General features: G+C 44.8%; 1 protein-coding gene across 3 annotated transcripts in view; it reads right to left on the bottom strand.

Annotated features, from left to right (window-relative positions):
- The window catches only part of mmrn2a (multimerin 2a), a 45,256-nt gene that overhangs the window by 6,933 nt on the left and 24,562 nt on the right, over nucleotides 1-13,761 (bottom strand). The window contains exons 4-5 of one of the 3 annotated variants that reach the window (XM_072282478.1): nucleotides 12,908-12,985; nucleotides 10,441-10,602 (exon numbers count right to left, since the gene is read on the bottom strand). In XM_072282478.1, coding sequence (XP_072138579.1) covers nucleotides 10,441-10,602; nucleotides 12,908-12,985 — 240 coding nt within the window. Of the gene's footprint in view, nucleotides 1-10,440; nucleotides 10,606-12,907; nucleotides 12,986-13,761 lie in introns of all 3 variants that reach the window. The other 2 variants (XM_072282477.1, XM_072282479.1) reach the window with 2 other exon arrangements.

A 13,761-nucleotide genomic window follows, 5' to 3' on the forward strand; every position in this document is an offset into this window, starting at 1 on the left:
ACCATAGTGCTCATCAAAGCTAATCTATTTGGCCCACATCCCTCCAGCTTTTTCTATCCATGTACCTGTACGTGTCGTTAATGTGCCTGTCTCAACCACTTCCACTGGCAGCTCGTTCTATGTATACACTACCCTCTTTGAGGAACCTGTCCCTCAGATTTCTCTTGAATCTTATCCCCTCTCTCCTTAAATCTATGCCCTCTAGTGTTTGATACCCTTTCTCTGGGGAAAAAGGTCTTTACTCCATATATTGAGCCAGCAGTAAATGTTTTAAAAAGGTTGTAAACGTGAAAGTGAGGTAACAGGTTGGTGCTGTGGGAAGAGATTCCAGAGGGATGGGTCTCAGATGAACAAATGCAGAGAATGTAGAATGGTGTATAATCTTGGAAAGCAGCAGTTCAGAAAATAGGTTGTTCAAAGTAAAAGCAAGGGTTTTGCATCTCAACAGTAGAGAAATGGAATACATCTTATTTACAGTGGGGGCAGCATGAAGCATCTTCTAAGGAAGCCATTTCCAGTGACCACTGCAAAATAAATGGAGTAAGTGTGAATGAAGAAGAACATTCATTATGCAGAGAACTGCTATTCTTTGGTGCAATGAAGGTAGATAAAGGATGTCAGGAATCAAGAGGAAGAGGTGAACAATATAATGGAGTTAGAATGCTATTCTCTCAACCCCAAAGAATAGGTTTGTAAAGTGAGCATGAGTGGTTTGTTTAACTTTCTTTCCATGATATATATTTGAGTGCTGAAAGATTTAATTCCACAAGTCTTAAATGAAGACCATCGAATTATAGAAGACAGTCCATCAGTTTGAACTGGTTTTTTATAAGGTTATCAGTCTCATTCCATCAGCATCCTCGTAAATTTTCTCTGCATTCTTTCAATCTTTTTGATATCTTTCCTGCAGATAGATGACCAGAGCAGCACGCAATACTCCAAATTAGACCTCCGCAATGTCTTATACAACTTCAAAATAACATCCCAACTCCTGTATACTTTTGTCCAATTCCATTCTAGCTCTGTTTGGAAAGCCCAGACTGATGCAGTTTCTGATTCAGAGATACAGATCAAAACCACTTATGACCTCCCTGAATCTATGGAAAGATGTAGCAGCGCTACCCGTACTACTTCCTACCTCACACATACTTTATTATACGGCTGTTATTTTTCTTTTTCTCCTGCACGTTTCCCAGACAGTTTAGTTGAACTTTTTTCCAACTATATCTCACAAAGACATTAATCCCAGTCCTGTTGTTTTGCAACTAATGCGTATCAGCCCACAAATTTAGTCCTAGAGTCCCAGAAATTTACTTCCTGTCCCTTACACAAAGGAAAGGTGAACTGAGAAATGATTTAAGACCATAGGACATAGGACCAGAATTAGGCCATTCAGCCCATCGAGTCTGCTCTGTCATCTGATCTAGCTGATTTATTCCCCCTCAACCCATTCTTCCTTTTCCCAGTAACCTTCGACACCCTTATGAATTAAGGATCTATTAACCTCCACTTGAAATATACCACCACAGGAGTCTGTGGCAGTGATTCTGTGTCATCAAACCAGCCCCGGGAGATGCTGGCAAGCATTTCTGTTCATATAGACTCAGCCAGCCCCACCATGACCACCACCCTCACTACCATTGAGGACATCTTCAAGAGGCAGTGCCTAAGAAGTATCCATCAACAAAGATGCTCAAAATCTGGGATATGCCTTCATCTCAATACTACCCTCAGGGAGGTGGTACAGGAAACTGAAATACCACGCTCAGCAGTCTGGGAACATCATCTTTTCCTCCACTTTCACTGAATGGTTCATGACCTCATTATTTTTTATACACTATTATTTCTGTAAATATAGTTTTTTATGTCTTTGTGCTGTACTGCTGTTGCAAAACAATACATTTCACATCATATATCAGTGATAATAAATCAGATTCTGGTTCTGATTCTGAGCATCTCCCTTGCATTTGAATTTAGTTGCAGTAACATCAAAATCCTTTAGGGGTCAGTGTCCTTAACACTATCTGACAATTTTTCCATTTCCTCATCCCCTTTGGAAATTAAATAAATTCATAGGTGAAGGTCTTACTGGTGAGGAGCATTTGGCCCCTGTGCCTACACTAGATCGTGGAAAGAACTATCCAATTTAGTCTACAGCCTTCATTTTTCTCTACAAATATGCCTTTTAAGAATTCTTACAGAATCCAAATCTGCTTTCTGCTCCCCAGGCCTGACAACTTATCAACAAGCATTTTCATTGGATTTTGTCTATTTGTTATAAGAAAAAGATGCAAATTAAATCTGCACTTAAGGGTTTTATTAAAACCCCTGCAATCAATGTTAGTTACCATAGAATTGTACAGCACAGAAACAAGCCCTTCAGCCCACAATATCTGTTCGACATTAAACTAAATCTCTTCTGCCTGTCCATGAAACATAACCCTCCATTTCCTGCATACTCGTGGGTCCTCATAAGTGGCTCTGTCCCCTATTCCACCACTTTCCCCAGTAACCTATTCCAGGCATCTACCACTGTGTGTGTGTAAAAAAAAACTTGCCTATATATCTCTTTTAACCTTCTCCCTCCCACCTTAAGTGCACAACCTCTCATACTTAACACTTCTACCTTGTGAAAAAGGATCTGGGTGTCTCCTCTTTCTGTTCCTCTTATAATCTTATAAGCGTCTATGGAGAAAACAACATGAGTTTGTCCAATCTTTCATGATAACTCACACCCACTAATCCAGGTACACCTCTTCCTCATCCTTTCTAACAATCTCCACATTCTTCCTGTAAAAAGGTGACCAGAATTGGACACTAAATTTCAAGTGTGGCCTAACCAAAGTTTTATATAACTGCAACTTGACTTCCTTATTCTTATACTCATTGCCGCAAACAAAGAAGGCAAGTATGCCACATGCCTTCTCTATCACCCTATCAACTTGTGCAGCCATTTTCAGTGAGCTATGAACTTGGACTCCCAAGATCATTATACATCAATGCTCTAATTGTCCTCCCATTAACTATACATTCCCTCTGCTTCCTTAGGAGTTTGTGAAGAGATTTTTGGAGTCAAGGCAGTTTTTACCACTCGGTAAAAGAGAGGCAAGACTACGCAGGCGCCAGTAGAGCGCGAAAAGTTTAAAAAGAAGACCACCATATCCAGCAGGCAGCAGAGTGATAGGGCTTTGGCTCAATGGGCTTAGGCGGTAACGGGATGAGGTGAGGTAGGTTTACTGGTGTTATTTGCGGAAAGGAGGAAGTATGTGTGTGAGGCCAGTTTTCCATGCTTGGTGTCAGATGTGAGAGGTCCTGGAGTCTCCCAGCCTCCCGGTCAGCCATATCTGCAGCAGGTGTGTCGAGCTGCAGCTCCTAAGGGACCGCATTAGGGAACTGGAGATGCAGCTCGATGACTTTTACCTGGTCAGGGACAGCGAAGAGGTGATAGAAAGGAGTTATAGGCAAGTGGTCACACCGGGGCCACGGGAGACAGACAAGTGGGTAACAGTCAGGAGAGGGAAGGGGAAGAGTCAGGGACTAGAGAGTACCCCGGTGGCTGTACCCCTTGACAATAAGTTCTCCTGTTTGAGTACTGTTGGTGGGGGGTGGGGGGGGGGGAGGACAGCCTACCTGAGGGAAGCGACAGTGGCTGTGCCTCTGGCACAGATTCTGGCCCTGAGGCTCAGAAGGGTAGGGAAAGGAAGAGGAAGGCAGTAGTGATAGGGGACTCTATAGTTAGGGGCTCAGACAGGCGATTCTGTGGATGCAGGAAAGAAACTCAGATGGTAGTTTGCCTCCCAGGTGCCAGGGTCCGGGATGTTTCAGATCGCGTCAAAGATATCCTGCAGTGGGAGGGAGAACAGCCAGAGGTCGTGGTACATGTTGGTGCCAATGACATAGGAAAAGGAAAGAGGTCCTGAAAAAAAGAGTATAGGGAGTTAGGAAGGAAGTTGAGAAGCAGGACTGCAAAGGTAGTAATCTCGGGATTACTGCCTGTGCCACATGACAGTGAGAATAGGAATAGAATGAGATGGAGGATAAATGTGTGGCTGAGGGATTGGAGCAGGGGGCAGAGATTCAGATTTCTAGATCATTGGGACACGCATAAAGGTTGCTTGTGAACGCAGCCAGGCAGCATCTCCAGGAAGAGGTACAGTCAACGTTTCGGGCCGAGACCCTTCACCAGGACTAACTGAAAGAAGAGATAGTAAGAGATTTGAAGGTGGGAGGGGGAGGGGGAGATCTTAAATGATAGGAGAAGACAGGAGGGGGAGGGATGGAGCCAAGAACTGGACAGTTGATTGGCAAAAGCGATATGAGAGGATCATGGGACAGGAGGCCTAGGAAGAAAGAAGAGGAGGAGGGGGGAGAAAAGTCCAGAGGATGGGCAAGGGGTATAGTGAGAGGGACAGAGGGAGAAAAAAGAGAGAGAGAAAAAGAATGTGTATATATAAATAAATAACGAGAGGGGGAGGGGGGCATTAGCGGAAGTTTGAGAAGTCAATGTTCATGCCACAGGTTGGGGGCTACCCAGATGAAATATAAGGTGTTGTTCCTCCAACCTGAGTGTGGCTTCATCTTTACAGTAGAGGAGGCGGTGGATAGACATATCAGAATGGGAATGGGACGTGGAATTAAAATGTGTGGCCACTGGGAGATCCTATCATTTCGGATCTCCCCCTCCCCCTCCCACTTTCAAATCTCTTACTAGCTCTTCTTTCAGTTAGTCCTGATGAAGGGTCTCGGCCTGAAACATCGACTGTACCTCTTCCTAGAGATGCTGTCTGGCCTGCTGCGTTCACCAGCAACTTTTATGTGTGTTGCTTGAAATTCCAGCATCTGCAGGTTTTCTCGTGTCTGGATCATTGGGACCTCTTTTGGGGCAGGTGTGACCTGTACAAAAAGGACAGGTTGCACTTGAATCCCAGGGGACCAATATCCTGGCGGGGAGGTTTGATAAGGCTACTGGGGAGAGTTTAAACGAGAATTGTTGGGGGGTGGGATCCGAACTGAAGAGACTGGGGAAGAAGAGGTTGGATCACAAATAGAGAAAGCTTAGAGACAGCGTGTGAGGGAGGATAGGTAGGTGATAGAGAAGGGACGCGCTCAGACCAAAGGTTTGAGATGTGTCCATTTTAACGCAAGGAGTGTTATGAACAAAGCGGATGAGCTTAGAGCGTGGATCAGTACTTGGAGCTATGATGTTGTGGCCATTACAGAGACTTGGATGGCTCAGGGACAGGAACGGTTACTTCAAGTGCTGGGTTTTAGATGTTTCAGAAAGGACGGAGGGAGGCAAAAGAGGTGGGGGCATGGCACTGTTAATCAGAGATAGTGTCATGGCTGCAGAAGAGGTGGACGCCTTGGAGGGATTGTCTAGGAGTCTCTGGGTGGAGATTAGGAACAGGAAGGGGTCAATAACTTTACTCGGTGTTTTTTATATGCCAGCCAATAGTAATAGGGATATTGAGGAGCAGATAGGGAAACAGATCCTGGAAAGGTGTAATAATAACAGAGTTGTCATGATGGGAGATTTTAATTTCCCAAATATCGATTGGCATTTCCCTAGAGCAAGGGGTTTAGATTGGGTGGAGTTTGTTAGGTGTGTTCAGGAAGGTTTCTTGACACTATATGTAGATAAGCCTATAAGAGGAGAGGCTGTACTTGATTTGGTATTGGGAAATGAAGCTGGTCAGGTGTCAGGTCTCTCAGCGGGAGAGCATTTTGGAGATAGTGATCATAATTCTATCTCCTTTACAATAGCATTGGAGAGAGATAGGAACAGACAAGTTATGTCTATCCATGGCCTCCTCTACTGTCAAGATGAAGCCACACACAGGTTGGAGGAACAATACTTTATATTCCGTCTGGGTAGCCTCCAAACTGATGGCATGAACATTGACTTCTCTAACTTCTGTTAATGCCTCATCTCCCCTTCGTACCCCATCCGTTATTTATTTATTTATTTTCCTCCTCTTTTTTCTCTCTTTTTTTCCTCCCTCTGTCCCTCTCACTATAACTCCTTGCCCATCCTCTGGGTTCCCCCCCCCCACCCCTTTCTCCCTAGGCCTCCCGTCCTATAATCCTCTCCCTTCTCCAGCTTCATATCCCTTTTGCCAATCAACTTTCCAGCTCTTAGCTCCATCCCTCCCCCTCCTGTCTTCTCCTATCATTTTGGATTTCCCCCTCCCCCTCCCCATCCCACTTTCAAATCTCTTACTAACTCTTCTTTCAGTTAGTCCTGATGAAGGGTCTCAGCCTGAAACGTCGACTATACCTCTTCCTATAGATGCTGTCTGGCCTGCTGCGTTCACCAGCATTTTTTGCGTGTGAAGTTAGAAAAGCGTTTAATTGGAGTAAGGGGAATTGTGAGGCTATCAGGCAGGAAATTGGAAGCTTAAATTGGAAACAGATGTTCTCGGAAAAGTACAAAAGAAATGTGGCAAATGTTCAGGGGATGTTTGTGTGGAGTTCTGCATAGGTATGTTGCAATGAGACAGGGAAGTTATGGTAGGGTACAGGAACCATGGTGTACAAAGGCTGTAATAAACCTAGTCAAGAAGAAAAGAAAAGCTTACAAAAGGTTCAGAGAGCTAGGTAATGTTAGTGATCTAGAAGATTATAAGGCTAACAGGAAGGAGCTTAAGAAGGAAGTTAGGAGAGCCAGAAGGGGCCATGAGAAGGCCTTGGTGGGCAGGATTAAGGAAAACCCCAAGGCATTCTACAAGTATGTGAAGAGCAAGAGGATAAGACGTGAAAGAATAGGACCTATCAAGTGTGACAGTGGGAAAGTATGTATGGAACCGGAGGAAGTAGCAGAGGTACTTAATGAATACTGTAGTATTCACTATGGAAAAGGATCTTGGTGATTGTAGTGATGACTTACAGCAGATTGAAAAGCTTGAGCATGTACATACTAAGAAAGAAGATGTGCTGGAGCTTTTGGAAAGCATCGTTGGATAAGTTGCTGGGACTGGATGAGATGTACCCCATGCTACTGTGCGAGGTGAAGGAGGAGACTGCTGAGCCTCTGGCGATGATCTTTGCATCATCAATGGGGACAGGAGAGATTCTGGAGGATTGGAGTGTTGCAGATGTTGTTCCCTTATTCAAGAAAGGGAGTAGAGGTAGCCCAGGAAATTACTGTAGATCAGTGAGTCTTACCTCAGTGGTTGGTGAGTTGTTGGAGAAGATCCTGAGAGGCAGGATTTATGAACATTTGGAGAGGTATAATATGATTAGGAATAGACAGCATAGCTTTTTCAAGGGCAGGCTGTGCCTTATGAGCCTGATTGGATTTTTTTGAGGATGTGAGTAAACATATTGATGAAGGAAAAACAGTAGATGTAGAGAATATGGATTTCAGCAAGGCATTTTATAAGGTACTCCATGCAAGGCTTATTAAGAAAGTAAGGAGGCATGGGATCCAAGGGGACATTGCATTGTGGATCCAGAACTGGCTTGCCCACAGAAGGCAAAGAGTGGTTGTAGACAAGTCATATTCTGCATGGAAGTTGGTCACCAGTGGAGTGCCTCAGGGATCTGTTCTGGGACTCTTACTCTTCATGATTTTTATAAATGACCTGGATGAGGAAGTGGAGGGATGGGTTAGTAATTTTGCTGATGACACAAAGGTTGGGTGAGTTGTGAATAGTGTAGAGGGCTGTCAGAGGTTACAACAGGACATTGATAGGATGAGAAACTGGGCTGAGAAGTGGCAGATGGAGTTCAACCCAGATAACTGTAAGGTGGTTCATTTTGGTAGGTCAAATATGATGGCAGAATATAGTATTAATGGTAAGACTCTTGGCAGTGTGGAGGATCAGAGGGATCTTGGGGTCCAAGTCCATAGGACGCTCAAAGCAGCTGCGCAGGTTGACTCTGTGGTTAAGAAGATGTACTGTGTATTGGCCTTCATCAATCGTGGAACTGAATTTAGGAGCCGAGAGGTAATGTCGCAGCTATATATAGGACCCGGGTCAGACCCCACTTGGAGTACTGTGCTCAGTTCTGGTCGCCTCACTACAGGAAGGATGTGGAAGCCATAGAAAGGGTGCAGAGGAGATTTACATGGATGTTGCCTGGATTAGGGAGCATGCCTTATGAGAATAGGTTGAGTGAACTCAGCCTTTTCTCCTTGGAGTGACGGAGGATGAGAGGTGACCTGATAGAGGTGTATAAGATGATGAGAGGCATGGATCGTGTGGATAGTCAGAGGCTTTTTCCCAGGGCTGAAATTGTTGCCACAAGAGGACACAGGTTTAAGGTGCTGGGGAGTAGGAACAGAGGAGATGTCAGGGGTAAGTTTTTTACTCAGAGTGGTGAGTGCGTGGAATGGGCTGCCGGCAACAGTGGTGGAGGCGGATACGACAGTCTTTTAAGAGACTTTTGGATAGGTACATGGAGCTTAGAAAAATAGAGGGCTATAGGTAAGCCTGGTAATTTCTAAGGTAGGGACATGTTCGGCACAACTTTGTGGGCCGAAGGGCCTGTATTGTGCTGTAAGTTTTCTATGTTTCTAAGAGTTAGCATGTGTCTATAACTTTGACTAACTTCTATAGATGTGTGGTAGTGAGTATGTTGACTCATGGCATCATGGCCTGGTATGGAAACACCAATGCCCTTGAATGGAAGATCCTTCAAGAAGTAGTGTATATAGTCCATCATAAGCAAAGCCCTCCTCTCCATTGAGCAGATATACATGGAGCATTGTCACAAGAAAGCAACATGCATCATCAGGGTCCCCACCACCCAGATCATGCTGTCTTCTCGCTGCTGCCATCAGGAAGTAGGTACAGGACCCTCAGGACTCGCACCACCAGGTTTAAGTATAACTATTACTCCTCAACCATCAGGCTTCTGAATCAGAGGGGATAACTTCTCTCAGCTTCACTTGCCCCATCACTGAACTGATTCCACCATCTGTGGACTCATTTTCAAGGACTCTTTATCTCATGTTCTTGATATTTATTGTTTGTTTAGTTATTATTATTTCTTTCTTTTTGTATTTGTACAGTTTGCCTTTTGCACACCGGTTGTTCACCCTGTCGGTGCAGTCTTTCATTGATTCTATTATGGCTATTGGATTTATTGAGTATGCCTGCAAAAGTGAATCTCAGGTTTGTATTTGGTAACATACGTGTGCTTTGCAATTAAATTTACTTTTGACTTTTAACCTGTATCAGACTTTCCAAAGTGTAACACATCATATTTGCTTGGATTAAGCTCCATCTGCCATTTATCTGCCCATATCTGTAACTAATCTATATTCTGCTATATCCTTCAAGTCCTCAAAACTGCACAACTCTACTGATCTTTGTGTTGTCTGTAAGTTAACTAACCCACCTATCTACATTTGCATCCAAGACATTTACATGCGGTACATCACAACAGCACAGGCCCAGCACCAATCCTTGCAGAACACCACTGCTCAAGCACTATTGGTCTGGGAGAAGGCCTTTACATAAAATTTCAACACTGAAGTTGACAAGATTGTTTATATGCAGCTGGAGGTAGAAGATTAGAAATTTTTAAAAACCTGCAGAAGCTCGAAATCTGAAACAATAAATAGATAATATTGTAAAAACTTGGCAGGTCAGACAGCACCTATGGAAAGATGAGCAGTCAATGTCTTGGGTTTGTGACACCCAGAACATTTTAGAATTATGACATAGCATCACAGAGTAGAAACATTGACCTGATAAAGTGTCTCAATCTGAAATGTTGACTGTTTATTTCTCTCCATTGATGCTGCGTGACCTGCTGAGTTCCTCTAGTATTTTGTACAGGTCGCTCTGGATTTCCAGCATCTGCAGAATCTCTTGTGTTTATAACATTGACTGTTTCTCCATCCACAGTTGCTGAGTGTTTCTAGCACTCTCTGTGGAAGTTGGGAACTCTCTCTGACGAACTGCAAACCAGTGGCCCAATTGCTGTTTTGATTGGTGAATGAAGTGATTTGAGGAAAGGCAAATATTCAAATTGGATCATATGGGTTAACGATGAATGATGAAATAAGTTCAGTTTCAAAACTTGCCATCGTTTGAAAGCCTGAATTCAATAATTAGCAAAATCTGGAAGGATTAGCAGGTCTCATTGGGAGTATCCATAAGGCTGACAGCGTATAATAAAATTCCAGCGATTCATTCTACCAAAGGAAGCCTGCCAATCTCACTTGAGCTCAGGCCCTATTAAACTAATGGTGAACTACCCTCTGAGTTGACAGTTCACACAGTTACAGAGAAAGCAGGTCATTAACTTGGAGAAGCTGAGGTTGGGCAGTTTGAGCCTGTGTTGTCTGAGAATAAATGGTTTAAAATTCCTGGTTTCCTCTAAGCATTCTGGGGAAGATCCATGCACAGGTGCCAAGGATAAAATGGGCACTGATTGTATATTCAGACCATTGCCAAGCTGTTCCTTGTGGCTGTGATCAATGTGTACCTGTTTGGTTTCCATTACTTTCCTTTGAGTGGTTTATTTTCCTTGGGCTGCTCGATACATGGTGGAAGCCCTGTGTGATGGCAGCGGGAGCAGAAATGTCATCCTGTTGCTGAAGCAGTTCCAGATCCTGGTTCTGACGGTTGTCGCTTGACAGAAGAGGTTCTGCTGCAGCGGGAAGGAGCATAGATAAGTAAGGAACGCTCTGCAGGCTGAGCCCTACAGAATTATCACGGGGGCGGGGACAAACCTGAAATTGATGCAAAACCGATGGAATAAAGTAATTATCAGGTCAGGAAGAGCAGGAGGAGGCTACTCGACCCTTTGTCCCTGTCCCACCAGTCTAACAACCACAGCTGATCTGGTGTTTCTTAACTCTGCTCTCCCACCACCCCTGACTTCCCCTGGATTCTACAGATCGTTCTTGGCTTTGAACTTCCAATGAGCTGTGACCATTGCCGAGAATGTTTCATCTGTTCCTCTTTCCGCAGCTGCAGCCTTGCCTGCTGAGTATGGTTCACCTTCCCTCTCTCAGAAGTCTCTTTCTCTTTCTTACATTCTATCTCTCCCTCACTCTCTCCCTCTTCACCCTCTCTTACCTTCTCTCTCCTTGGTGTTAGCATGTCAGAGGATCTGTCCTGGGTCCAGCATGTAACTACCATTAGAAAATTGCAAAGATACAGCATGGCATCTGAAACTTCGACAAACTTCTGTAGATTGCAGTGGAGACTATATTGACTGATTGCATCTCAGCCTGGTATGGAAACACCCATGGCCTTGTAAAGAAAAGCCTACAAAAAGTAGTGGATACAGCCCAGTCCATCACAGGTAAAGCCCTCCCCACCATTGAGCACAACTAGAAGGAGCAGTGTTGCAGGAAAGCAGTATGCAATATCAAGGACCCCGCCATCCAGGCCACGTTCTCATCTTGCTGCTGCCATCAGAAAGGAAGTACAAGAGGCTTGGGGCCATCAAGTTCAGGAACAGTTATTACCCCTCTGCCATCAGGCTCTTGAACCAAAGGGGATAATCTCACTCAACACTTACCCCAACACCAAAGCCCCACAACCTATGGACTCAATTTCATATTCCTCATCTCATATTCTCAATATTTACTTATTATTTTGTTTTTCTTTTGTATTTACACTGTTGTTGTCTTGTGTGTGGTTTCTCATTGATTCTATTGTGTTTCTTTGTAGTTACTGTGAATGCCTGCAACAAAATGATCCCAGGGTTGTATATGGTGACATATATGTACTTTGATAATGTTTACTTTCAACTTTCTCAACTTTTCTCTCAGTCCTCACCCCACTCCCCTCCCCGCTCAATCAGCTCTGCGAAACTCGCCCCACGCTCAGCGAGCTCTCCGTAAACTCGCCCCACGCTCAGCGAGCTCTCCATAAACTCACCCCACGCTCAGTCAGCTCTCCGTAAACTCGCCCCACGCTCAGTGAGCTCCCCGTAAACTCCACACGCTCTCTGCACACTGATCTCCCAGTGAGCTCCCCGTAAACTCCACACGCTCTCTGCACACTGATCTCCCAGTTACATCCCTTCAAATCACCATCACTGAGTGAGGCTGTTTAGCCCAGTGGCTGGATCATGGTCATAAGGGACAGAATTAGGCCCTGCAGCTAACAACCATCCATCTACACTCATACTGTTTTGCTTATCCCCACATTCTCACCAATGCCCACAGATTCCACCAGTTACCTACAATTGGGGCAGATTACAGTGGCCAATTAACCCATTCTCCAGATAAGGCCAGGCTGCCAACCTAGTGCTCTCACTGCCAATCCTTAACAAGTGGTGACGTGCTTAGCATTGCCAATGTAAACCATTCCCACTCACTCCCAGCACACGCCAGAAACCCCGCCACGAGGCAGACAAGAGCATGTAGGTTTTGCCGTTTCTGATCAGAGATGACTAATTCTTAAAACCAGTCCCACTGTGTCTTCAAATCAAATCTTTCAAAATGTGCTGTGTGGTTGCAAGCTTTAGGTCACACTGCATGTGTCCCTCTGGCAGAGGCGCAGATATTCTCACATGTTGTTTTCCAACAGTGTAGCGTAACTTTCTATGTATAGCCTCGAGCATTGTTACACGGCTCACTCCAACGATCCCCACCCACTGGGATTTTCGCACTTCCTCCTGTTCCCGGAGTATAGACAATGAGTCAGATGTTGGCTGTACTGTGGGAGAGAGAAAGGCGGCATTGTGTTCTGAACGCAGGCTGAAAACACAGTGGTGTGTTAGTAATAAATTTGTCCTTTTGGTATTGTTGTTTAAAACTCTACCCTCAGTTAATTGGGCAGAGTTTGCGACATCCTACTTCAAGGACGCTGGTGTTAATTTAGGGGCTGATGTTTGAAGAGAATTTTGGAGCAGAGAGAAATTGCAGAGAAAACGACCCTCGATCATGAAAAAAGCACAGGTACAGCTTCAGTGACTCTGCTGAAATGTAACCTACTTGGATTTATGATTTCTTCAGTCACTTGCTCCCTCCCTGGTGGCTTCTTTAGGGATGTTGCTCTGAGCTCCTGGGGAACTAAGGAGAACACAGCAGTTAAAACCAGGCCATTCCTTCCACCCCTCACACTGTTCTATGTAAAAACATGCCTCAGTCTTGCAGCACTCCTCAGCAGGTTGAATTGTACTTAGGACTATGGGAACCCTTTTTTATCAATGTTGCCTTTTAAACCTCCTGCACAGCATAGAGCACAGAACAAAGAGTATAGAAAATAGAACACAAAATCACAGTGTAGAACAGAGAACATAGAACACTACAGCACAGTACAGGACAATCAGCCCATGATGTTGCTTCCACCCAAAATTCCCAGAGGGGTATGTCGATGCTAATTTAAGAAGTGAGGCGTTGGGAGAGGCGCATAGATTTGAGTGTCTTTGCCAAGGTGATGGAAAGGTCTGGATCCATCTCAAAGAGTTGAAGGGGAGTGTTCAGTAGGGAAGCCCAGCCCAGACTCCACCTGGTAGGTGACTCCCTGTTGGAGGAGGTGTGGACAGCTGGGTTGGAAGCAGTTTTGCTGAAGGAACTAGTGACAGAGTTCCCTCCTCTGCCACCGTGCACTGCCACATATCCCAGGATTTGGCAGGGACTGAGGGTGAGAAAGTGTCTACCTGCTGAACCATGTCTACGCCCACCTAGACAAGCCAGCGAGTACTGTGAGGGTCATGTTTTTTGACTTCTCCAGTGTGTTCATCACCATCCGCCCTGCTCTGCTGGGGGAGAAGCTGACAGCAATGAAGATGGATGCTTTCCTGGTGTCATGGATTCTTGATTACCTGACTGGCAGACCACAGTAC

Source organism: Mobula birostris, chromosome 18 (assembly GCF_030028105.1).
Source record: "Mobula birostris isolate sMobBir1 chromosome 18, sMobBir1.hap1, whole genome shotgun sequence".
In the NCBI taxonomy this organism is placed as follows: domain Eukaryota; kingdom Metazoa; phylum Chordata; class Chondrichthyes; order Myliobatiformes; family Myliobatidae; genus Mobula; species Mobula birostris.